The sequence below is a fragment of the Alosa pseudoharengus genome, unplaced genomic scaffold, assembly GCF_046254945.1.
Source record: "Alosa pseudoharengus isolate Yale_2024_CS ecotype anadromous, Long Island Sound unplaced genomic scaffold, YU_APseudo_1.1 YU_APseudo_1.1_scf_1, whole genome shotgun sequence".
Classification (NCBI taxonomy): Eukaryota; Metazoa; Chordata; class Actinopteri; order Clupeiformes; family Clupeidae; genus Alosa; species Alosa pseudoharengus.
The window spans coordinates 32703719-32730750 of NW_027468564.1; the positions used below are offsets into that span (position 1 = coordinate 32703719).

Genomic DNA, 27032 nt, shown 5'->3' on the forward strand with positions numbered 1-27032 from the left:
CAAAATATCAAAATTCTGAGCGATAACTTTTGTGAGGCTTGGTCTAAACATTGTCTGTGAGAATTTTGGTGAAGATTCGATTATTTTTGAAGAGTGTGAAACTTTTTATAATGTTTGGCTTTTCCATGAAATTGTGGAAAAAGTAAACATTTGTAGACCATAAGACCAGGGCCAAAAAGATGCATCTGAGTTTAGAGATTAATATTCTGAAAGAATTTTGAGTCTAGGTGAATCTGGTAAGGAGAAATAAGCATAATTAACTTTTTTTTTCAATAGCGCCACCTTTGGGTGCAGTACCCCAAATTTTGGGTTATGGGTAGAGGGGGGTACTGGTAACCATACCTGAACATTTCAAGAGTTTTGGAGTTACGGTTTAGGCTGCAGTATGACTTTTACAGAATGTTGGCCAAAAAATGAACGGTACAGAAACAATAGGGTTCCTGCAGCTACGCTGCTCGGACCCCTAATAATAATAAATATAACCGCAAGCGGTGATTTACGGGGTCCGAGCAAAACGAACATGATGGCATAGCTTTTTAGTTTTACATATGCTTTGATTGTTTGGGCACAATTGTTCAAAAGAAACGTGATCGGATTTCGGTTATCGGATTTCAGTTACCGGATTTCAGCTATCGGTTTGGATCAAATCTTGAAAATGGGTTGTTCAAAGGGAAACAAGGATCCTGAAATTGGATTAGATCACTTAATCTATTCTTGGTTTTGATCTGGATAAAACCTTCACTTTGTGTCGTTCAAAACTTTTGAGTTGGATTGGAATAAATTTGATGCATAAAATTAGGATTACCCTGTGCTGTAACATTATAGTGTGCTAACCTCCACAACCCAACAGTATTCTAACAATACTTGATTCTACAGGACTATTTATTTGTTGTGGATAAGATGAAGGGTTTGATAATGGAAGGCAGTGTTTCCCACAGAATTGAATTGTATTTGTGGTGGTGGGTTCTGTGTCGGAGTCAATAAGATAAACAGCGTATAATTATACAGTTATACTTGCCTTGCACTACAAGTCCATATTGACAAGTAGCTGTAATGCTGTAATGTTATAGTGTGCTAACCTCCACAACCCAACAGCATTCTATTCTAGTATGCTAACCTCCACAACCCAACAGTATTTTAACACTAATGCTTCAGGTGGGATTTGAACACTCAACATAAGGATGACCAGTACAAGGCATTATCTCAATAAGCCACTGTCAATCCTACATCTTTGCCAGTGACATTCACATGGTGAAAATGTGTATTGGTAAACACACAAGAAAAACTCCAAGTATACATTTGACAATAAAATGAAGGGCTTTCCTGAAAGAGAACACCTGAAAACGTTTGGAAATTCTGGGACAATTAGACATTTGTAGAGAAGAACAGTAATGGATGAAATATAAATATGATAGACTTAATGATGAAGGAAAAATAGTAAACAAAGAAGTTCCCCTATATGTCTTTGAGTGTGTCGGCATTCTGATTCTTGGCAACTAATGAGTGTGAATGTTGATTGCCTGATGTCATTCAGGTGCTGTTCAATGGTGTGACTCTTCAATAACCAATAGCATGTGCATCTTGAGCCTAAAGCTCTAGCAGGATTCGAACTCTCAACCTAACAAACACCAGCACTAGGCATTATCCCTCTGAGCCACTAACAATCCGTCATATTAGGCAGTCACATTCACATGGTGAAAATGTGTGTTGGTAAACACACAAGAAAAACTCCAAGTATACATTTGACAATAAAATGAAGGGCTTTCCTGAAAGAGTACACCTGAAAACTTTTGGATATTCTGGGGCAATTAGACATTTATAGAGAAGAACAGTAATGGATGAAATATAAATATGATAGACTTAATGATGAAGGAAAAATAGTAAACAAAGAAGTTCCCCTATATGTCATAGAGTGTGTCGGCATTCTGATTCTTGGCAACTAATGAGTGTGAATGTTAATTGCCTGATGTCATTCAGGTGCTGTTCAATGGTGTCAATCTTCAATAACCAATAGCATGTGCATCTTGAGCTTCAAGCTCTAGCAGGATTCAAACTCTCAACCTAACAAACACCAGCAGTGTGTAATGAGTGTGAATGTTAATTGCCTGATGTCATTCAGGTGCTGTTCAATGGTGTGACTCAGAAGGCTCAATGGTATGGAGTGATGACACGGAGATGGCAGGTTTCGGTGCAACACAAGTTAACTTTATTTGAGTTTCAATTTATCTGTTCTTTTGTTCTTTACTTGTATGTGTGCTGCATCAAAGAGGAAACAAACAGAAAATGGAGTAATCAGTGAAATGGGGTAAATCAGTACAGATCCCAACTCACAAACAAACCAATTGACATTTGAACAATAAACTGAAATCATATGGCTATATAAGGTACAACTAAACAATACTTGACATCGCAAGTCAACCAACATCACCTAATCATCTCTCACATGGGACTCAAACACACCAAACCAACAAACAAAGACCTTAACTTTACACATGATTGCAGAGCTACTCTACAAACTGATAAACATCACAAAAGTCATAGTGAGGGTGATTAAAGTGATGACTTACGTTAACTCAAAGACGCACACAGAGCAGGACACACTGGAGTGCTGGGTTGAGATGAACAAAAGAGCGAACTGAGGGCGAGCAAACAATTTATCCTGGTCTGAGCCCCTGCTCCGGAGCTACAGGGTTTCCCAGCGGGTAAACTTTGGAAAGATTTGCAAAGATTTGGAAAAGATTTTTGAAAGACTACAGTCTCAGACCTTTCACATCTAAAGACAAGTAGTAGAGTTTTAAGTCACAGACTATGATTTTGCAATGACTAGGGATCTTGCAGGGTCACTATTTACAAGACTGCAACATGATTCCTTTAAATTATTACCCATTGTGCAATAGATAAACAGGAACTGAAAATTATAGCCTACTAAACTCAAAGTCGTATTTTCATGTTTCTGCAGCATTGTTTCATGCGTGACATCCTTAACCGATATAGAGTTGTTCTGTCAAGTGGAAGAGCCGACTAAATATGTATAAGAAATGACAAATATTATAAGAATAACAAATAATTATAGGCTACAGCTTATAATTATACAGTAATACTTGCCTTGCACTACAAGTCCATATTGACAAGTAGCTGTAATGTTATAGTGTGTTATCCTCCACAACCCAACAGCATTCTATTGTAGTATGCTAACATCCACAACTCACTAATGCTTCAAGTGGGATTTGAACTCTCAACCTAAGGATCACCAGTACAAGGCATTATCCCACTGAGCCACTGTCAATCCTACATGTTGCCCAGTCACATTCACATGGTGAAAATGTGTATTGGTAAACACACAAGAAAAACTCCAAGCATGGAGGGGCGATTAGACATTTGTAGAGATGAACACTAATAGATTAAATATAAATATGATAGACTTAATGATGAAGGAAAAATAGTAAACAAAGAAGTTCCCCTGAATGTCATAGAGTGTCTCGGCATTCTGATTCTTGGCAACTGATGAGTGTGAATGTTGATTGCCTGATGTCATTCAGGTGCTGTTCAATGGTGTGAATCTTCAATAACCAATAGTATTCGAGCTAGAGCCTAAAGCACTACCGGGGATTTGAACCCTCAACCTAACAAACACCAGCACTAGGCATTATCCCACTGAGCCACTGACAATCCTACATTTTGGGTAGTCACATTCACATGGTGAAAATGTGTGTTGGTAAACACACAAGAAAAACTCCAAGTATACATTTGACAATAAAATGAAGGGCTTTCCTGAAAAAATACACCTGAAAACTTTTGGATATTCTGGGGCAATTAGACATTTATAGAGAAGAACAGTAATGGATGAAATATAAATATGATAGACTTAATGATGAAGGAAAAATAGTAAACAAAGAAGTTCCCCTATATGTCATAGAGTGTGTCGGCATTCTGATTCTTGGCAACTAATGAGTGTAAATGTTAATTGTCTGATGTCATTCAGGTGCTGTTCAATAGTGTGAATCTTCAATAACCAATAGCATGTGCATCTTGAGCCTAAAGCTCTAGCAGGATTCGAACTCTCAACCTAACAAACACCAGCACTAGGCATTATCCCACTCAGCCACTGACAATCATACACATTGAGCAGTCACATTCAAATGGTGAAAATGTGTGTTGGCAAACACACAACATCAAGAAAATTCCTAGCATACATTTGACAATAGAATTAAGGGCTTTATAAAAAAGAGTACATATCTGAAAATGTGCACTGTTAATGGTATCCACCCAATGATGGTTGTATGGTTGTTATCCAAAAAAAAAAAATTACTCATATAGGAATATAGGTGATATAGGAGAAATGGGCTGAGTGGTCGAACTTTATTGGCCTATATCTCTGAAATGGAACAACGTATCCAAATTCTTTTGATAACTTTTGTGAGGCTTTGTCTAAACATTGTCTGTGAGAATTTTGGTGAAGATTTGATAATTTTTGAAGCCTGTGAAACTTTTTATGATGTTTGGCTTTTCTCTGAAATTGTGGCAAAAGTAAACATTTTTAGAGCATAAGACCAGGGTGAAAAAGATGCATCTGAATGTAGAGATTAATATGATGAAAGAATTTTGAGTCTAGGTGAATCTGGTAAGGAGAAATAAGCGTTTTTGACAAGAGCGCCACCTTTGGGTGCAGTACCCCAAATTTGGGTTATGGGTAGTGGGGGGTACTGGTAACAATACTTGAAAATGTCAAGTTTCTAGGACTTACGGTTTATAGGAATATAGGTGATCTAGGAAAAAAGGCCTAAGTGGTCTAACTTTATTGGCCTATATCTCTGAAATGGAACAAAGTATCAAAATTCTGAGCGATAACTTTTGTGAGGCTTGGTCTAAACATTGTCTGTGAGAATTTTGGTGAAGATTCGATTCTTTTTGAAGAGTGTGAAACTTTTTATAATGTTTGGCTTTTCCATGAAATTGTGGAAAAAGTAAACATTTGTAGACCATAAGACCAGGGCCAAAAAGATGCATCTGAGTTTAGAGATTAATATTCTGAAAGAATTTTGAGTCTAGGTAAATCTGGTAAGGAGAAATAAGCATAATTAACTTTTTTTTTCAATAGCGCCACCTTTGGGTGCAGTACCCCAAATTTTGGGTTATGGGTAGAGGGGGGTACTGGTAACCATACCTGAAAATTTCAAGAGTTTTGGAGTTACGGTTTAGGCTGCAGTATGACTTTTACAGAATTTTGGCCAAAAAATGAACGGTACAGAAACAATAGGGTTCCTGCAGCTACGCTGCTCGGACCCCTAATAAGAAAACTTAAGAAGAACAAATATAACCGCAAGCGGTGATTTACGGGGTCCGAGCAAAACGAACATGATGGCATAGCTTTTTAGTTTTACATATGCTTTGATTGTTTGGGCACAATTGTTCAAAAGAAACGTGATCGGATTTCGGTTATCGGATTGGATCAAATCTTGAAAATGGGTTGTTCAAAGGGAAACAAGGATCCTGAAATTGGATTAGATCACATAATCTATTCTTGGTTTTGATCTGGATAAAACCTTCACTTTGTGTCGTTCAAAACTTTGAGTTGGATTGGAATAAATTTGATGCATAAAATTAGGATTACCCTGTGCTGTAACATTATAGTGTGCTAACCTCCACAACCCAACAGTATTCTAACAATACTTGATTCTACAGGACTATTTATTTGTTGTGGATAAGATGAAGGGTTTGATAATGGAAGGCAGTGTTTCCCACAGAATTGAATTGTATTTGTGGTGGTGGGTTCTGTGTCGGAGTCAATAAGATAAACAGCGTATAATTATACAGTTATACTTGCCTTGCACTACAAGTCCATATTGACAAGTAGCTGTAATGCTGTAATGTTATAGTGTGCTAACCTCCACAACCCAACAGCATTCTATTCTAGACACAAGAAAAACTCCAAGTATACATTTGACAATAAAATGAAGGGCTTTCCTGAAAGAGAACACCTGAAAACGTTTGGAAATTCTGGGACAATTAGACATTTGTAGAGAAGAACAGTAATGGATGAAATATAAATATGATAGACTTAATGATGAAGGAAAAATAGTAAACAAAGAAGTTCCCCTATATGTCATAGAGTGTGTCGGCATTCTGATTCTTGGCAACTAATGAGTGTGAATGTTAATTGCCTGATGTCATTCAGGTGCTGTTCAATGGTGTAAATCTTCAATAACCAATAGCATGTGCATCTTGAGCCTAAAGCTCTAGCAGGATTCGAACTCTCAACCTAACAAACACCAGCACTAGGCATTATCCCACTCTGCCACTGACAATCATACACATTCAGCAGTCACATTCAAATGGTGAAAATGTGTGTTGGTAAACACACAAGAAAAACTCCAAGTATACATTTGACAATAAAATGAAGGGCTTTCCTGAAAGAGTACACCTGAAAACTTTTGGATATTCTGGGGCAATTAGACATTTATAGAGAAGAACAGTAATGGATGAAATATAAATATGATAGACTTAATGATGAAGGAAAAATAGTAAACAAAGAAGTTCCCCTATATGTCATAGAGTGTGTCGGCATTCTGATTCTTGGCAACTAATGAGTGTGAATGTTAATTGTCTGATGTCATTCAGGTGCTGTTCAATAGTGTGAATCTTCAATAACCAATAGCATGTGCATCTTGAGCCTAAAGCTCTAGCAGGATTCGAACTCTCAACCTAACAAACACCAGCACTAGGCATTATCCCACTCAGCCACTGACAATCATACACACTGAGCAGTCACATTCAAATGGTGAAAATGTGTGTTGGCAAACACACAACATCAAGAAAATTCCTAGCATACATTTGACAATAGAATTAAGGGCTTTATAAAAAAGAGTACATATCTGAAAATGTGCACTGTTAATGGTATCCACCTAATGATGGTTGTATGGTTGTTATCCAAGAAAAAAAAATTACTCATATAGGAATATAGGTGATATAGGAGAAATGGGCTGAGTGGTCGAACTTTATTGGCCTATATCTCTGAAATGGAACAACGTATCCAAATTCTTTTGATAACTTTTGTGAGGCTTTGTCTAAACATTGTCTGTGAGAATTTTGGTGAAGATTTGATAATTTCTGAAGCCTGTGAAACTTTTTATGATGTTTGGCTTTTCTCTGAAATTGTGGCAAAAGTAAACATTTTTAGAGCATAAGACCAGGGTGAAAAAGATGCATCTGAATGTAGAGATTAATATGATGAAAGAATTTTGAGTCTAGGTGAATCTGGTAAGGAGAAATAAGCGTTTTTGACAAGAGCGCCACCTTTGGGTGCAGTACCCCAAATTTGGGTTATGGGTAGTGGGGGGTACTGGTAACAATGCTTGACCCCTTAGGGGTCCGAGCAGCGTAGCTGCAGGAACCCTATTGTTTCTGTACCGTTCATTTTTTGGCCAAAATTCTGTAAAAGTCATACTGCAGCCTAAACCGTAACTCCAAAACTCTTGAAATTTTCAGGTATGGTTACCAGTACCCCCCTCTACCCATAACCCAAAATTTGGGGTACTGCACCCAAAGGTGGCGCTATTGAAAAAAAAAGTTAATTATGCTTATTTCTCCTTACCAGATTCACCTAGACTCAAAATTCTTTCAGAATATTAATCTCTAAACTCAGATGCATCTTTTTGGCCCTGGTCTTATGGTATACAAATGTTTACTTTTTCCACAATTTCATGGAAAAGCCAAACATTATAAAAAGTTTCACACTCTTCAAAAATAATCGAATCTTCACCAAAATTCTCACAGACAATGTTTAGACCAAGCCTCACAAAAGTTATCGCTCAGAATTTTGATATTTTGTTCCATTTCAGAGATATAGGCCAATAAAGTTAGACCACTTAGGCCTTTTTTCCTAGATCACCTATATTCCTATAAACCGTAAGTCCTAGAAACTTGACATTTTCAAGTATTGTTACCAGTACCCCCCACTACCCATAACCCACATTTGGGGTACTGCACCCAAAGGTGGCGCTCTTGTCAAAAACGCTTATTTCTCCTTACCAGATTCACCTAGACTCAAAATTATTTCATCATATTAATCTCTACATTCAGATGCATATTTTTCACCCTGGTCTTATGCTCTAAAAATGTTTACTTTTGCCACAATTTCAGAGAAAAGCCAAACATCATAAAAAGTTTCACAGGCTTCAAAAATTATCAAATCTTCACCAAAATTCTCACAGACAATGTTTAGACAAAGCCTCACAAAAGTTATCAAAATAATTTGGATACGTTGTTCCATTTCAGAGATATAGGCCAATAAAGTTCGACCACTCAGCCCATTTCTCCTATATCACCTATATTCCTATATGAGTAATTTTTTTTTCTTGGATAACAACCATACAACTAGAATGCTAGAAATTTTCTTGATGTTGTGTGTTTACCAACACACATTTTCACCAATTGAATGTGACTGCTCAATGTGTATTATTGTCAGTGGCTGAGTGGGATAATGCCTAGTGCTGGTGTTTGTTAGGTTGAGAGTTCGAATCCTGCTAGAGCTTTAGGCTCAAGATGCACATGCTATTGGTTATTGAAGATTGACACTATTGAACAGCACCTGAATGACATCAGACAATTAACATTCACACTCATTAGTTGCCAAGAATCAGAATGCCGACACACTCTATGACATATAGGGGAACTTCTTTCTTTACTATTTTTCCTTCATCATTAAGTCTATCATATTTATATTTCATCCATTACTGTTCTTCTCTATAAATGTCTAATTGCCCCAGAATATCCAAAAGTTTTCAGGTGTACTCTTTCAGGAAAGCCCTTCATTTTATTGTCAAATGTATACTTGGAGTTTTTCTTGTGTGTTTACCAACACACATTTTCACCATTTGAATGTGACTGCTGAATGTGTATGATTGTCAGTGGCAGAGTGGGATAATGCCTTGTGCTGGTGTTTGTTAGGTTGAGAGTTCGAATCCTGCTAGAGCTTTAGGCTCAAGATGCACATGCTATTGGTTATTGAAGATTCACACTATTGAACAGCACCTGAATGACATCAGACAATTAACATTCACACTCATTAGTTGCCAAGAATCAGAATGCCGACACACTCTATGACATATAGGGGAACTTCTTTGTTTACTATTTTTCCTTCATCATTAAGTCTATCATATTTATATTTCATCCATTACTGTTCTTCTCTATAAATGTCTAATTGCCCCAGAATATCTAAAAGTTTTCAGGTGTACTTTTTCAGGAAAGCCCTTCATTTTATTGTCAAATATATACTTGGAGTTTTTCTTGTGTGTTTACCAACACACATTTTCACCATGTGAATGTGACTACCCAATATGTAGGATTGTCAGTGGCTCAGTGGGATAATGCCTATTGCTGGTGTTTGTTAGGTTGAGGGTTTGAATCCCCGGTAGTGCTTTAGGCTCTAGCTCGAATACTATTGGTTATTGAAGATTCACACCATTGAACAGCACCTGAATGACATCAGGCAATCAACATTCACACTCATCAGTTGCCAAGAATCAGAATGCCGAGACACTCTATGACATTCAGGGGAACTTCTTTGTTTACTATTTTTCCTTCATCATTAAGTCTATCATATTTATATTTAATCTATTAGTGTTCATCTCTACAAATGTCTAATCGCCCCTCCATGCTTGGAGTTTTTCTTGTGTGTTTACCAATACACATTTTCACCATGTGAATGTGACTGGCCAAACTGTAGGATTTACAGTGGCTCAGTGGGAAAATGCCTTGTACTGGTGATCCCTAGGTTGAGAGTTCAAATCCCACTTGAAGCATTAGTGGGTTGTGGATGTTAGCATACTACAATAGAATGCTGTTGGGTTGTGGAGGTTAACACACTATAACATTACAGCTACTTGTCAATATGGACTTGTAGTGCAAGGCAAGTATTACTGTATAATCATAAGCTGTAGCCTATAATTATTTGTTATTCTTATAATATTTGTCATTTCTTATACATATTTAGTCGGCTCTTCCACTTGACAGAACAACTCTATATCGGTTAAGGATGTCACGCATGAAACAATGCTGCAGAAACACGAAAATATGACTGAGTTTAGTAGGCTATAATTTTCAGTTCCTGTTTATCTATTGCACAATGGGTAATAATTTAAAGGAATCGTGTTGCAGTCTTGTAAATAGTGACCCTGCAAGATCCCTAGTCATTGCAAAATCATAGTCTGTGACTTAAAACTCTACTACTTGTCTTTAGATGTGAGAGGGTCTGAGACTGTAGTCTTTCAAAAATCTTTTCCAAATCTTTGCAAATCTTTCCAAAGTTTACCTGCTGGGAAACCCTGTAGCTCCGGAGCAGGGGCTCAGACCAGGATAAATTGTTTGCTCGCCCTCAGTTCGCTCTTTTGTTCATCTCAACCCAGCACTCCAGTGTGTCCTGCTCTGTGTGCGTCTTTGAGTTAACGTAAGTCATCACTTTAATCACCCTCACTATGACTTTTGTGATGTTTATCAGTTTGTAGAGTAGCTCTGCCATCATGTGTAAAGTTAAGGTCTTTGTTTGTTGGTTTGGTGTGTTGGAGTCCCATGTGAGAGATGATTAGGTGATGTTGGTTGACTTGGGATGTCAAGTATTGTTTAGTTGTACCTTATATAGCCATATGATTTCAGTTTATTGTTCAAATGTCAATTGGTTTGTTTGTGAGTTGGGATCTGTACTGATTTACCCCATTTCACTGATTACTCCATTTTCTGTTTGTTTCCTCTTTGATGCAGCACACATACAAGTAAAGAACAAAAGAACAGATGAATTGAAACTCAAATAAAGTTAACTTGTGTTGCACCGAAACCTGCCATCTCCGTGTCATCACTCCATACCATTGAGCCTTCTGAGTCACACCATTGAACAGCACCTGAATGACATCAGGCAATTAACATTCACACTCATTACACACTGCTGGTGTTTGTTAGGTTGAGAGTTCGAATCCTACTAGAGCTTGAAGCTCAAGATGCACATGCTATTGGTTATTGAAGATTGACACCATTGAACAGCACCTGAATGACATCAGGCAATTAACATTCATACTCATTAGTTGCCAAGAATCAGAATGCCGACACACTCTATGACATATAGGGGAACTTCTTTGTTTACTATTTTTCCTTCATCATTAAGTCTATCATATTTATATTTCATCCATTACTGTTCTTCTCTATAAATGTCTAATTGCCCCAGAATATCCAAAAGTTTTCAGGTGTACTCTTTCAGGAAAGCCCTTCATTTTATTGTCAAATGTATACTTGGAGTTTTTCTTGTGTGTTTACCAACACACATTTTCACCATGTGAATGTGACTGCCTATTATGTCGGATTGTTAGTGGCTCAGAGGGATAATGCCTAGTGCTGGTGTTTGTTAGGTTGAGAGTTCGAATCCTGCTAGAGCTTTAGGCTCAAGATGCACATGCTATTGGTTATTGAAGTCACACCATTGAACAGCACCTGAATGACATCAGGCAATCAACATTCACACTCATTAGTTGCCAAGAATCAGAATGCCGACACACTCGAAGACATATAGGGGAACTTCTTTGTTTACTATTTTTCCTTCATCATTAAGTCTATCATATTTATATTTCATCCATTACTGTTCTTCTCTACAAATGTCTAATTGTCCCAGAATTTCCAATCATTTTCAGGTGTTCTCTTTCAGGAAAGCCCTTCATTTTATTGTCAAATGTATACTTGGAGTTTTTCTTGTGTGTTTACCAATACACATTTTCACCATGTGAATGTGACTGGCAAAGATGTAGGATTGACAGTGGCTTAGTGGGATAATGCCTTGTACTGGTCATCCTTATGTTGAGAGTTCAAATCCCACCTGAAGCATTAGTGTTAAAATACTGTTGGGTTGTGGAGGTTAGCATACTAGAATAGAATGCTGTTGGGTTGTGGAGGTTAGCACACTATAACATTACAGCATTACAGCTACTTGTCAATATGGACTTGTAGTGCAAGGCAAGTATAACTGTATAATTATACGCTGTTTATCTTATTTACTCCGACACAGAATCAAGATTTGATCCAATCCGATAGCTGAAATCCGGTAACTGAAATCCGATAACCGAAATCCGATCACGTTTCTTTTGAACAATTGTGCCCAAACAATCAAAGCATATGTAAAACTAAAAAGCTATGCTATCATGTTCGTTTTGCTTGGACCCCGTAAATCACCGCTTGCGGTTATATTATTATGTTTGTTTTGCTAATGGTTAGGCAAGGCCTCCCTGTGGTTTTGATCAACCTAATAATCTTTGAAATGTCAATTGTAAACACTAAGTAGAAATGCGTTGAAACTGACATGCCACCAGAACAGACGTTTTATCGGCTTTGAGGTATAATAAAGTCCCCAGTCTTGTAAATTCACATTATGTAACATCCATAACGTCACATCCATAACGCACCATTAAAGGTTTTAAACGTAAGAAAAGGGCACAATTTGGTCATCACACTTTACATTGATATAAATCAGCTTTGCACAGACACTATGGACATTGTCGCATCAACACTGTATGTGTAGCATAAACTTTTCCTATAAAACGTTATGGATGTGACATGGCCATGGAACTTGCTGACTTAAAAACAAAAGCCTTACAAATGTAAGGAGTTGTGGTCTTAAAGGCAAGCTGAGCATAGACATTACTCTACCATTCCCTTGTCAATCTGGAATTTGTCAAATGACACAATTTGTTTGAACATTGGGTCCATTTATCCACTTTTGAAATATGTATAATATTAGCATGTGAAATATGTTGTTTCTGTATGGTTGCACACCATATTTATGATGTAAAAAGAGTGTCATTCTCCATCAAATTCAATCAGATCAGTTACAAACAATAAAATATAGACCTAAATGAAGATTTTAACAACAGTTCTATTTGCGTATGCACAACTTTTTTTTTCCATGGTAAGGATGACCTTTGCATGGAATTGCCCAATACATTTCACGTAGCTGTATCACGGAAAGGGCGAATGAAGTGGACACTTCTAAATGGAACCCAACCCACTGTACAGTAGCTCAAGGTCTGTGGTCATTGTTTGGATACTTCACACACACGTGTTTTTTAATCGCATAGACTACAACTACCACGACTACAAACACGCACTTCGAACAAACAAAAAGCGCCTCAGTCTCACGGAATAGCCATAGGCAAAACTGTATCTGACCGGTGTAACGTTGGTACTAAATCATCCATCGCAAAGAATGATTTTTGTAGCACGTGCAACAAATATGTGTAGGTACAGCCCTGCCCTGAATACATCTCAACGTACGCTCTAAAACATCTGGTTTAAATGGAGATGTAGATCATCACGGGTGCGTTAATAAATCCACATTGCGGCGAGTTGACACAACTTTGACGAATTTATGTAGTTTCAGTTACTTTGAGCCATGCTCTTCCTTACTTGAATCACCTTTGAAAATAGAGGATTGAAGTAGCCTATATGGGTGTTTGGGAATGAACGTTGACTCAGATGCTTTTTGAGACTTTTGAGTGTTTAGGATGCATCATAGACAGGTTATCTTTCAGGTAGCAGCTAGCCTATATATTTTCAATTAAAAAACCATCACGTTGCGAACGCGTTGTGGCTAACTCACTTAGCTCCTGTTAGTAGCCTAGGTTATGGTCATAAGCAAATGAGATGACAGTCGAAATATACAATTAGTGCTGTTATCAATTTGCTTGGTAGCCTATAAACGCATTTATGGTTTTCTACAAATACATCAATAATCAAATTGGCCTCCATCACTCAACCATGCTAACGGTAACATTATTTTACCTACGTTCTGCTATTGATAGGATTAACATAGCCTACCTGCAGTAAAAAAAACAAGCATGTCCGATAAACATTCTCAGATTTATTTCGGCTTCAAGAGGAAATGGGAATTACATGTCATGCAGAAATCATCCTACCCTTAGACGTTCTCTGCGGCAAACTAGGCTACTGTACAGTCTTGTCCTTGTAGGAAGCTAGTGTCTTTCCAACCCACTTTAGATTAACTTCCAACAAAATTACGTCTCACTGCAACGATGCGCCATCTAGTGGACAAACGACTATGTGACGCCAATACTGGAAATGCAGCCAAATTATTATTATGATGAATATTTGGTTTTCCTTTAATCCTACTGAAACTTTGACAATCCCTATATGACCGCTTCGCTAGCGGCGGTCATAATAATCACAACAACAGTGGCGTGTGGAGAGAGGGACCCCTGCCCCTGCGGGGTAGCCCTATATAGGTGCAGGTCAATCAAGTTTTGACCGGGACACCTGCACAACTCCCAACCTGCGACACAAACGAGAAAGAACTGCCCAGCAGGAGGCAGCAACGGGCAAGCCCGTAACACCTGTGTGTGCTGTGTTTACCTGGTTCCCCATGTGCTTTATGTTTACCTGCCTGTCACCTGTCTTTGTCTCCACCCCATCTCCTTATTTGGTCTGTGCTTCCTGTCTTGTTAGTTTCCCCTCCGTTTCTGCTTACACACCTTATTGTCTCGTTGGTCTCGTCCAGTCCTCTGTCTTTCTGTTAATTGGTCTGTGTATTTCTACCCCCCTGTTTCTCTGTCCTTTGTCAGATTATCTCTCTGTTTAGTCTAGTCAAAGTACTGTCTGCCTGTAAGTTTGTAATTGTAAGTTCGTAGTTAGCAAATAACTGTTTTAGATAATTAGAGTTCACTTTGTAATCAGTCTAAGCACTATAAGCCACAGGTAATGTACAATGGGCACAATGGAGGGAGCAGGAAGAGTGAGAAGAGTAAGAATTAGAGGAGGCCAAAGAATAGGATATGGAGGTGAAGAAGTAGGAGGAAGAGGAGGAGGAAGAGGATGTGGAGGTGAAAAAGTGAGAGGGAGAGGATGACAAGGAGGTGAACATACAGGAAGAGGACAAGGAGAAGCAAGAGGAGGACGAGGAGGGGGAAGAGGAAGGGTAAGAAGAGTAAGAAATAGCCCTTTTACAGGCAAAAAATCAGTACATATGGGGATATTGACCAGGCATCATGTCAGGCCTGGATACGGCATTCCAGAATATATTTTCCCTGGTACCTTGGACTATAGAGACATATTATAATATGTTGTGTTTTCACTTGGAAAAACACACTTGTGTTTGTTTTGATGGGTGTAAATAAACACCAATAATTTAAGTTTGGATCCCTGTATGTTTACAGAACTATGACAAAAGTATGACCTCAATCTGACATGGCCTACCTTGTGCACAGAGAAAGCAAAAGCCAGATGTGTTTTCTATACCATCAGTGTGTAGTTGGCACATTGTGTGCTTATTGTGATGGCTTGTGTTTACTCTTTGATACGAAAACACAGTTTTTACGATGGTGTGAAGAGTTAAGCAAGGTGTGTTAGATTTTGCATACAAAAAATGTGTTTAATCAATCAGAAAAACTGTAAGGGCAAATGAAACCTCAGAAACTCTCCACAAACTAAACGTTGCCAAACGTCACCTTTCTTTCATGTAGTTCCTCAATGCAAAGCTCATGCTGTCAGTCTATGTACTTGACTGTTATTTTATTGCTTTTGAGCAGTGTGGTTCTTCCAAAATCAGATCAAAGTTACATGTCATTTAAACATTTTTTTTCTCTCTTTATAAATAATAGTATAAATGGCTGGTGATTTCAAATATAAACCGGACACCACAATGGCCGCAGACTTGAAGGAAACGCTGAGGAACACCCTCAGCAACCTCAAAGTGGCCGATTTTAAGGGGTTTAAGCACTATCTGCTGGATAAGAGGCAAATCACATGGAATCAGCTGGAAAATGCCGACAGATACGATGTTGTGGACTTGATGGTGCAGGTGTACAGCATGGAAGCTGGGGGCATCATGGTGACCATCTTGCAGAAGATAAAGCACAACCAGCTGGCCATGGACTTGGAGAGGGATCTAACAAAATGTAAGTGTGTAGCTTACAGTCTATGATGAAGCTCCATTTTGTGCATATGGGAAAAAAAATATATTTATTGTTTGTTTATTGTTTATTTCTCTCGTGTTCTTTTCCTTCACTTCTCTCTGTTTACTTTGTCATTGACTATTTCTGTTTCATTTTATTTCTCACATCTCTTCTCTCTAAATCATTCCCTCTTTCTGTCTGTTTCTGATTTCTCTTTCACTAAGTATCTTTCCTTGTACATTTTTCTTTTTGTCACTTTTTTCCATTCAGCCCTTTCGTTCATCTCTCTGCCTCTCCCTCTCTTACCCCCTTCCATCATCTCTCACATGTCTTTGTCTGCTCTTTCTCTCCTCTGTATTTCTTTCTCTATCCCTCCATCACCCTTCTCTTAGTGAGAGGTGAGCAATATTCCCCAGGTCTGGCTGAAGGAGGTGGAGGGATCAATGTGGATGCCCCAGCTTACTCTAGGGGGATGGAGCAAACCGCAGCCTTGGGTGGAGGAGGCGTTTCTGGGCCACTGATCGTCCCGAAGTGTTGCAGTGTCCTCTCTCATCTAGAGAGTGAACAGGTACAGAGCAAATCAACGGCCCAAGAACAGAACCAGACCCTCATGGACATGCTGGAGAAGAAAGGAGCCGGGGCCCAAGACCGGTCTCATGACCCTCCTCTGGTGGAAGATCTTCAGAGTTCAGCTGTGAGCCCAGCAGTGCCTGAGCCTCAACAAGGAGGAGGTAATGACCTTGTCAGCTGTTTCACCATTGGGTCAAATGGTCACCCAATGTGTGTGTGTGTGTGTGTGTGTGTATTTGTGTGTATGAAACATTGGATTGTAATAATGTACAAAGAAGAATGAACTAAGTTCTAATTCATGTAGCATTGATGATGATGATGATGATGAAAACAGCAAGCCCATATCAGAAAAAAAATGGGACTTATACATGCCAATACAAATACATGTTGTTGATATTCAAATTCAATAAATTAACATGACCGGCATAATAATTAATATGTTCTTTGTGTCCTTTTCGCAGGTAAATATGAGTTTACGAGATTTGCAGATTGTTACATTCTTTTTTTTTGCACTTTTTCTGATTTGGGTTGTATATCCTAAGATGAAAGTTTACAGTCAGATGTTTATATCACTATATTCTTTTTTTTTTCTTGTGTCTTCACAAAAATGCAGCACAGCGAGTTACAAAAGTATCACTAAAACTGAAGCTTCAAGAGCATATAAGAAAAAACTGTGCTGTAATCCATCAAGAGTCTGGAGTTTGCAGTCTACAAGACATGTACACTGAGCTGCATGTTGTAGAGGGCCGCACTGGAGGAGTCAACACTGAACACGAAGTGGCAACAATTGACATGAGACAAATTGGGGCTAGACCAAGCTCTGAAGATGAACAAGTCAAGCTGGCAGACATGTTCACAGCCAACTCAGGCACAAGAGTCTTGACTTTGGGAATTGCTGGTGCGGGGAAAACTGTAGCAGTGAAGAAGTTTGTCATGGACTGGGCTGAGGACAAGTCAAATCAAGACATAGACTTTGTTTTTGTTTTTTTATTTCGAGAGCTGAACTTGAAGAAAGAAAAATGTTTCAACCTTTTGGGTCTTCTTTTGTCATTCTACCCTGACGTCAAAGGTTTGAAAAATTTCCCTGAATTTTTTGAATGCAAAATTCTCTTCATCTTTGACGGTTTTGATGAAAGCACACTCGAGCTGGACTTTAAGGAGTGGATCTCTGAACCTGACAAAGAATCAACAGTGGAAATTCTCATAACAAGTCTGATTAAAGGTAAGCTTCTGTCCTCTGCACTCATCTGGGTTACAACCAGACCAGCAGCAGCCAGTCTGATCCCAGATGAGTGTTTCAACTTGATGACAGAGGTGCGAGGATTCAATGATAACCAGATAATCAAGTTCTTTCAGAAGAACATCAAGGATATAGAAAAGGCCAAGTGTCTCACTGATCATATCAAAAAGAACAGAAGCCTCCACATCATGTGTCACATACCAGTATTCTGCCGTATCATAGCGAGTGTGCAATATGAAATACTGCGAGATGAGAGCAAAGGAAAAGCTGCCATAACGTTGACTGAAATGTACACACTGTATAATGTCTCTCAAATTAGGAGAATGAATGACAAATTCTTTGATGGGCAGATGAATGCTGAAGAAAAAGGGAAGTTCTTGGTTCTGCTTGGGAAATTGGCATTCGAACATCTGGAGCAAGGCACCCTGATATTCTATGAGAAGGACCTGCAAAAGTGTGATATTGATGCAATTTCGGGAGCATTACAGGCTGGAGTTTGTACACAGATATTCAGCGTTGACAGTGCTGCAACTGGAGAGAAAATATTCAGCTTTGTGCACCTAAGTGTGCAGGAATTCTTGGCAGCTCTTTATTTTCTTCATGAAAAGTCTCAAAGGACAAGTAACCACCTAGTCAAGACATTGATGGAGAAGATCAGCTGGGGACTCAGACACTCCACGTTTGACCTTTTCAGCTCTGCTGTTGAAAAGGCCCTGCACAGCGAGAATGGACAATTTGATCTTTTTGTGCGCTTCCTCCTCGGCCTGGCTCCAATGTTGAAACCTGGAATCCGCTCCTCCCTGCATGTGTTGCTGCCAGATTTGTGTGTCAGAGAAGAGAGCATCAACAAAATAGTCCAATACATTAAAGAGAAGATCAGGAAGGAAGACATCTCATCAGAACGGATCATCAACCTCTTTCACTGTTTAAATGAGCTAGGAGACAACTCACTGGTTGATGAAATTAACAGGTAATTAATATAGATCTCCTGCACTAAATTAAGCACTGAATGAGGCCTAGGCTATACAGTCGGCAACACATATCTCACTCCCTGACACGTTAAATAATGCTAGAAGCAGTACCTACATCTAATAAGTTTTAACTTCCTTGAATGCCCGCTTCTCATGCCCATTTTGTGAGTTAGAATCCGGTGCAGAACTGTTTTAATCATGATCTACACAAAGCATAGTTACAATAACTTTACTTTGCTTACTCACAGGTTGTTGTTCAACTAGCCTGCATACGAATAAGTAAAATGCCTTCTTTTGTTCAAAATCACACCATAAGACAGAATGAAAGCATTTTGTAGGATGAAAAAATCAGTACACAATGTCTTTTCTTTTGTTGACAACAACAATCAGGTAGAGGAGGGATGATAATATACTTAGATAAAACCAGAGGTGGACAAAGTACACAATTCCTTTACTTAAAGTGCCCGAGGCACCCACATTGGAAAAGCTGTTGGTAGCATCGGCTAACTAGCGCCAGATTTCGGAGTGCAGGGGACAAGCCGAGATGGGCTATGAGACATACGTTCACACTCGTTTCAACACACGTTAGGTCAATATCACACCGGAATTCTCAAATGTCAAATATTCCAATACAAGTGAAAGTTGCTTAGTCAGATTGAAGTACAGAAGTACTTGCTTTTAAAAATACTTAAGTATTCAGAATTACAAGTATTTTTCCTTTTTAATGTATTGAAATGTAATGTTTATTTGATCATTAACAGGGTATACATCCTTTGGTCAGTCATAGGACTTAGTTCCTTACATCCAACAAAAACATTTCACCTATTTTCATAACTTTCATAACTTCGCAACTGTTCAAATGGATGCAATAATATAATTTAAATCATTATTCATTCTCTGTTCACAAATCTAAAACATTTTCACTGCTGAATACAAAACCAGATAGCTCAATTATGAGTAGATTATTTATTGTTTAATAATGTAGGCTAAAGAACTAGCTGGTGAATGTCTAAGCAAGAATGTCTAAGATAAAGCAAGAAGCGTCTGTGTGTCTGTCTGTGTGTCCTAATGTCTGTGGCACACATATCTCGCTGACTGTTTGTCCTAATGTCTGTGGCACACATATCTCGCTGACTGTTTGTCAGACTGACCTAAGATTTCATAGGTGTACAATCTCAATTTTGAAGATTTTTGAATGCATATTTCAAAATATTGTAGCGTCGGTGGATGTACATGTCTGATGTTGAATGAGTGTCTCCCAGAGTGCAGTGCGAGTGAATGCTATAATGTGTAATGTCGGTTATAGTAGTTGTATTTGCGTTTACCATGTTGTGTAGTTGTTAGCGTGTTAGTCTCTTTGGTTGTACCTCATGTGTTTATCCCTGTGTTGATGTGTGTGGTAAACCCTTATTGTGTGTTCTGTGTGCGGCTGAGACTACCCCTGTGTTGCCCTATGGAGTTATACGATTGTGTCTGAGTCTGCCTGTTCCAATAAATGGCTGTCCTGGCCAAAGGTGATTCATGTCTGAAGGTGAGATCGCTACATTGGTGTCAGAAGTGGGATGGGGCCCTTCCCGGGGCGAGAAGATCCACGCCAGATCAAGATGGAGAAGAAGGCCGAAGACCAGACCAGCAAGATGGCGGCGATTCTCAGCAAATGATCCAATGGTCCTTTTAAGGACTAGCCAGCTCGCTGAGCTCGCCACTGCGGAGGATGGAGGACCTTCCGGCCCGGCGCGGGATCTGTGCAGGCGACCAGCGGGACCAGCCCTGCATAGCCGACGAGAGCTGCCAGCGCTGGAGGAAGCGGCCCCGGCTGATGTCGTGGAGGTGTCCGCGGCTGGCGAGAAGTTCCCGGCTCGACGCTGATGTCGATGCTGCCGTCATCTGACGATCTCATCTATAGAGAGCGTGAGCTCTCTGACGGCCTCGGAGCACGACCACAGCGGCCGGGTTTCCACCGCCAGCTACGGAAGAACTTCCAGAGCGTCAGCTGCCGGTCGAGAGTGTGATGGAGTCATAGCTGCTAGTTCGGGAGCTTGCGGTGCTCCAGCTAGTGGCTGAGAGGGCAACGTCGACTTATAGAGCCGTGGGAGCTATCGTTTTGTGGACTGTTTGGAGTTTGAAGTGTGCACGTTCGACACAAGTCTGCGCAATGTTTTTCATGTTTTGTGTGTGAGTTCCTGTGTGTCCCGAGCCAGCTATGAGGGTCGGGGTCTCCATTTCCCGCCACAGTGGAGCATCGTTGTGCTCGAGAGACAGCCGAAAAAAGTTCTACGAGAGGGCTGCGCGAGGAGGGTCCTCGTCGTGGACTGCTGACCGCCTGGAGATCGGCACACTGTGGACAGGTGGCAACGGCCACGAGCTGTCACAGTAGCCAGAAGGGGCTACCGAACGTCCAGGGGTTCCAGCGTATCCGGGGGTCCGGCTTGCAGTGTGACTGTTTGCTGCTGTTTGAGGTAGCGCAGCTGCACGGCGGGGAGATCGAGGGCCCAAGCGTCACCACGACCCACGTCTGGCCGGTTCTGGTGCTTGTTCGGGGGAGAACTGACGTGACAGAGGCAGCCGAGAGCCCTTCCAGTCGGGAGGGGTTATCGTTGGAGAGTGCCGGGCCTTTCTGCGGGAGTGGCTCCAAAGACTGATTGCCTGGGGGTCAGAGTGGCCAAGAGCGGGCCACCGACAGCCTGGGGATCCTATGTCTACAGAGAAGCTCCGGCCCCCTTGGACTCTCCATTTGAAGCCAGAAGCTTTCCGGTCACTTGGGCTAAGCATTGGGACTGACACCGACGCAACCGCAAGCGGTGAGCTGAGCTGTCATTGCAAGGGACGTCGTTGGCTCAGGAGGGGGTTATGTAGCGTTGGTTGATTTCGGTTATAGTAGTTGTATTTGCGTTTACCATGTTGTGTAGTTGTTAGCGTGTTAGTCTCTTTCCAGCCTGGGTCTGGCTACCAGTGTGCCGGGTAAGAGACCGGGGCGCACCAGTGAGATGGTGGAGCCAGTATCGATCAAGGCGCGACACCAAGTCCCGTCTAGCGCACAGTCCACATAGAGTCCTCTGGTTTGGCTGAGCAGGCCCAGCCGTATGCAGTCCATAGCCAGGGAGGTAGTGAAACTTGAAGGTGGCATCCCTCCCGCCGTGCCACCTCCCTCTAGTTTGGGGCACGCGCGTGAGGGGTGCTGGGGCGGGACAGTACCTCGCGATGTGCCCAGGCTCGCCACACCGTTAGCATCCGCTGGCCGGCCTCTTCCACTGGCGTGGGCGGCGTTGTGGTGGCTGTGCTGTGGTCTGTCACGTCGTCTCCAACTCCTCCCCGTGTTCTTCCATCGATGTCTGGCGTACGCAATGCCTCGACTCCGTTGTGTGGAAGATGTTTTCCACCCGTTCGGCCTCCGCGAGCGCCACGGCCAGCGAGCTGGGGGCGCTCAGGCGAAGGTGTTCTCTCAGCCGCTCCGGGTGGATGCCTCGCACGAACGCTTCCAGTGCCATCTCTTCATGTAGACTCTGGCTGTACGTTGGGTAGCCCCGCTGGGCATACAGCTGCAGGTCAGCCGCGAACTTGCCCAGTCTCTCGTCCTTGTGTCGCCGTTCCAGTCCAGCTTGCTTGCTCTGCTGGTGGCAGGTCTTCTAATACTTGTAGCGCTTCCCCCTCCAGAGCCAACGCCACCTGTACGCCAGTTCTTTCCGCCGACCAGCCATTCAACTCGGCTGCCAGCCGGACTTGCACCAGGTATGTCGCCAGCGGCCTCTCACCATTGTAGCGGGGCAATTTGGCGTTGGAGCGCCCTTTTGCCGCCGTCGCACCGGGGACCGGCCGGTTTCCATCGCTCCCGTGTGGAGCGGGTTCCAGTGGCGGAATGCTGCCATCAGCCCGGTTCGTCTCCACCTGTGGCCGGGGGCGGGTTTCTTCGTTACGGTCACGCTGCAGGCTGGTTCAGGCAGGCAGCTGTCGAAGAGCCGCCTTGGCAGGAAACTCATCATCGCCGGGGTATCGGTCGCAGCTTTCTCCTCCTGTCCAGTAGGGGTCGGCATCCCACTTCTGACACCAATGTAATGTTTGTGTGTTTTGGTGCGAAACCAATAAAAACCATTTTAAGACAACCTTGCAGTTTGTTACAATATGCTTACTTACGTAGGACGTTTACCGCTGCAGGGGTTTCCAAGGGGACCAGTTTCAGGGGAGCTCCACCCCATGTCTATTGTGTGGCTAGGTCTCACTTTGATGATAGTCAGTCGCAGTGTTTGAATGATTATCATGTCTGACCTCAACAATAAAGACTCCCTGTATGCAGTTTGATTGCATAAAATTAACACGGGTATGTAGTGACCACTCAAAATAAAAGTATGTGCAATAAACTGACGCTTTGAATAGCCCAGGCTACTTTGGACTTGAGACTTTGACTAAACAAATGACAATTCCGACTGCAAGGTCCCAAATTGAAACGAGCGATAGGCTAATGGTGCATTCAGGGCACTTCGGAATGACAAGGACCGCCACCAAGGCTACTTTGTTTTTCCGACAGCAAGTGTTCATGTACCCTGGAAATCCAGAGTTCTTGCGGGAGCACAATGGAATTGTCTCTGCGAGACACTCTGACAAAGAGCAATGATGCACGTTATGATGAATGCGGAGGCGTCCGGGCCAGGCTAGCGGCCAGCCCAACTCGCCCAGCCATACCATCCATTCTCCTGGCAAATGTACGATCACTGGACAACAAAATGGATCACATACGACTGCTGAGATCAACGAACCGGACAGTAAGTAACTGCTGTGTGCTCGTCTTCACTGAGACTTGGTTAAATGACAACATTCCGGACTCTGCTGTACAACTGGAGCAGCTAGCATGCTATCGAGCAGACCGGGCCATTGTAAAGGGAGGTAAATCACGAGGAGGAGGAATCTGTGTTTACATCCGTGAAGAATGGTGCCGGGACACTGTAGTAGTATGCAAACACTGCTCACCACTGGCAGAGTTTATGATCATAAAGTGCCGTCCTTTTTACCTGCCAAGGGAAATTACTGCGATTCTGCTAGTCGCAGTATACATCCCGCCTACCAACAACAACAACGATAAGAACGCGGCTCTTAGTGAACTGTACCAGGCTGTCAGTGAACAACAGACGGCACACCCAGACGGTTTCACCATCTTCACTGGAGATTTTAACCATGCTAACCTTAAAACTGTACTTCCAAAGCTACACCAGCATGTTGATTTTCCAACAAGAGGAGATAACATCCTGGACCAGGTCTACACTACACACAAAGGAGCATACAAAGCCACCCCCCTCCCCCACATTGGACTTTCAGACCATATCACTGTTATGCTAATGCCCGCATACAGACAAAGGGTAAAAGTGAACAAACCGGTTCGCAAGCAGGTAAAAGTGTGGCCTGAGGGAGCCTCCGATGCTCTTCAAGACTGCTTTGACACAACAGACTGGGAAATGTTTAAGCAGGCAGCCACTTACAACAACCAGACAGACATAGAGGAGTATACAGACACTGTAACCTCTTACATCACCAAGTGCATCGATGATGTGACCCACACAAAAGACATCATCACTCGGGCTAACTGGAAGCCATGGCTGACAGGGGATGTCCTCAGGCTGCTGAGGGCCAGAGACAAAGCCTACAGAGCTGGGGATGAAACTGGCATGAGAACAGCGAGAGCCAACCTGTCCCGTGGCATCAAGGAAGCAAAAAAGGAATACACTCACAAGATAACCACCCACTTCAAAGACAGCAGGAACGCACAAAGCCTATGGCAGGGCATTCAGGCCCTCACGGACTACAAGCCCACGCCACAGAGCTGCGAGAGCAACATCCCTCTGCTCAACAACCTGAACCGCTTCTTTGCTCGCTTTGAAGCACAAAACAGCACCTGCCCACAGAAGACCCATCCCCCTCTACATGAGCAGCCCCTGTGCCTCTCTGCCGACAGCGTGAAGAGGACACTTGCTGCTATCAACACCCGTAAGGCAACAGGTCCAGACAACATCCCTGGTCGTGCGCTGAAGGACTGCGCAGGGGAGCTTAAGGATGTCTTCACAGACATCTTTAACACTTCCCTGAAGCAAGCCATCGTCCCATCTTGTTTCAAAGCTGCCACCATCATACCTGTGCCGAAGAAAACTGCTCCATCCTGCTTCAATGACTACCGCCCTGTGGCACTGACACCCATCATCATGAAGTGCTTTGAGCGGCTTGTCATGTCACATATCAAATCCATTCTCCCCCCCACCCTGGACCCCTTCCAGTTTGCATACCGAGCCAAACGGTCTACAGAGGATGCAATCTGCTCTGCCCTCCACCCAGCCCTCACCCACCTGGAAAAAAGAGACTCATATGTGAGATTGCTGTTTATAGACTTCAGTTCTGCATTCAACACCATAATACCACAACAACTCATCTGCAAACTTGACAAACTGGGACTCAGTACCTACCTCTGCAACTGGCTACTGGACTTCCTCTGTCAGAGGCCTCAAGTAGTACGTGTTGGCAACAATACCTCAAGCAGCATCACACTGAGCACAGGGGCCCCCCAAGGCTGCGTGCTCAGTCCGCTGCTCTTCACCCTGCTGACGCATGACTGCACTGCAACCTACAGCAACAATCACATAGTGAAATTTGCTGACGACACAACTCTGGTGGGTCTCATCACCAAGGGCGACGAGACTCAATACAGGTTGGAGGTCGACCATCTGACCACGTGGTGCAGGGACAACAACCTCCTGCTGAACGTCAGCAAGACCAAAGAGATTGTTGTTGACTTCCGGAGAGGTCACACCCAACACCTGCCACTGACCATCGACGGTGCTGTGGTGGAGAGAGCGAGCAGCACCAAATTCCTGGGGGTGCACATCAGTGAAGACCTCTCCTGGACCACCAACACAGCATCACTGGCGAAGAGAGCTCAGCGCCGCCTGTACTTCCTGCGGAAACTCAGGCGAGCAAGTGCTCCACCAGCCATCATGACCACATTCTACCGAGGCACCATTGAGAGCATCCTCTCCAGCTGTATCACTGTGTGGGGCGGAAGCTGCACTGAATACAACAGGAAAGCCCTGCAGCGCATAGTGAACACAGCTGGAAGGATTATTGGTGCTTCACTCCCCTCCCTGAAGGACATTTACACCACCCACCTCACCCGCAAGGCGACCAAAATTGTGAGTGATGCAAGTCACCCCGCTCACAATCTGTTTGATCTACTGCCCTCTGGGAAGAGGTACAGAAGCCTGCGCTCCCGCACTACCAGACTCACCAACAGCTTCATACACCAAGCTGTTAGGATGCTGAACTCTCTCCCTCCTCTCCCCCCTCCACCCTCAGCTACATAACATCCTGGACATTGGACCCACAATGGCCGCCTGCACCACTCCACTTGCACACTTGTACACTTTGCAACTTGTTGTTGTTGTCCTGGAAACACAACACTTCTGCTGCTCTTACATAACTTGCACCACTATGCCACTTTATTTCTTACTTAGGTCAAACAGAACTACCTCAGCCTCTTATTGGCCTGACTTTGCACTAGTATTTTATTTTATTGACTGTCTATGCACAATTTCAACCAAATTTTGCTGCTCTTATTTTTTCATCATATGTGCCCTCTTATTTACTTATTTACTTACTTTTTTGTTTACTTGAATGTTATGTTTGTCTGTGGACTTAAAATTGGTAAAATATGTCTTGTCTCCACCGTGGGATAGTGAGAAACGTAATTTCGATCTCTTTGTATGTCTGGAACATGTGAAGAAATTGACAATAAAGCTGACTTTGACTTTGACTTTGACTTTGACTTTTTCCCCTTGCATTCCGGGGAACCAGCTAAACTGATGAAGACAGCGCTGCAACGTTGGAGGACAGTACACATTGGTCGTAGTGTTATCCGATTGCGTCAAAGTCCGAAATCATTCAGAGTAAACATGGTCTAGTGTTATCCCATTGCGTTCAGTGAGATTTTTAAATGCATGCTTGTTGCCGCCCCTCGAGTTGGGCCATTACATTGCTCTTTTTGCCCTTAATCTTTCTAGATTATGAGGGTCTGGATTTTCCAGGCTAGTGTTCATGTGCTTTGCCGTCAGAAAGTGTGACAAACACGGATGCCACAACAAAGGTTAAAACATACACTCACTAATCCTAAACAAACAACTGTATTTGCTTAAAATATAGTGTAAGATGCTTGTGAAAGAAAGATATGCAGCTTTCAATTGACAAAAACGGCAAATTCCCAAGTTCACATTAAAACTGTTGGACATGAAAGGCCACATGGACTACAAAAGAACTACAACGTGACGACAAAAGTGATGACGA

At 42.1% G+C, this 27032-nt stretch overlaps 1 protein-coding gene across 2 annotated transcripts in view; it reads left to right on the plus strand.

Moving 5' to 3' along the window:
* Positions 1–27032, plus strand: part of LOC143125409 (NACHT, LRR and PYD domains-containing protein 3-like) — a 68162-nt gene that overhangs the window by 11838 nt on the left and 29292 nt on the right. For both annotated transcript variants that reach the window (XM_076286855.1, XM_076286864.1), the window contains exons 2-4: positions 15645–15941; positions 16331–16669; positions 17122–18718. In XM_076286855.1, coding sequence (XP_076142970.1) covers positions 15650–15941; positions 16331–16669; positions 17122–18718 — 2228 coding nt within the window. In that variant the 5' untranslated portion in view covers positions 15645–15649. The remainder of the gene's footprint in view (positions 1–15644; positions 15942–16330; positions 16670–17121; positions 18719–27032) is intronic.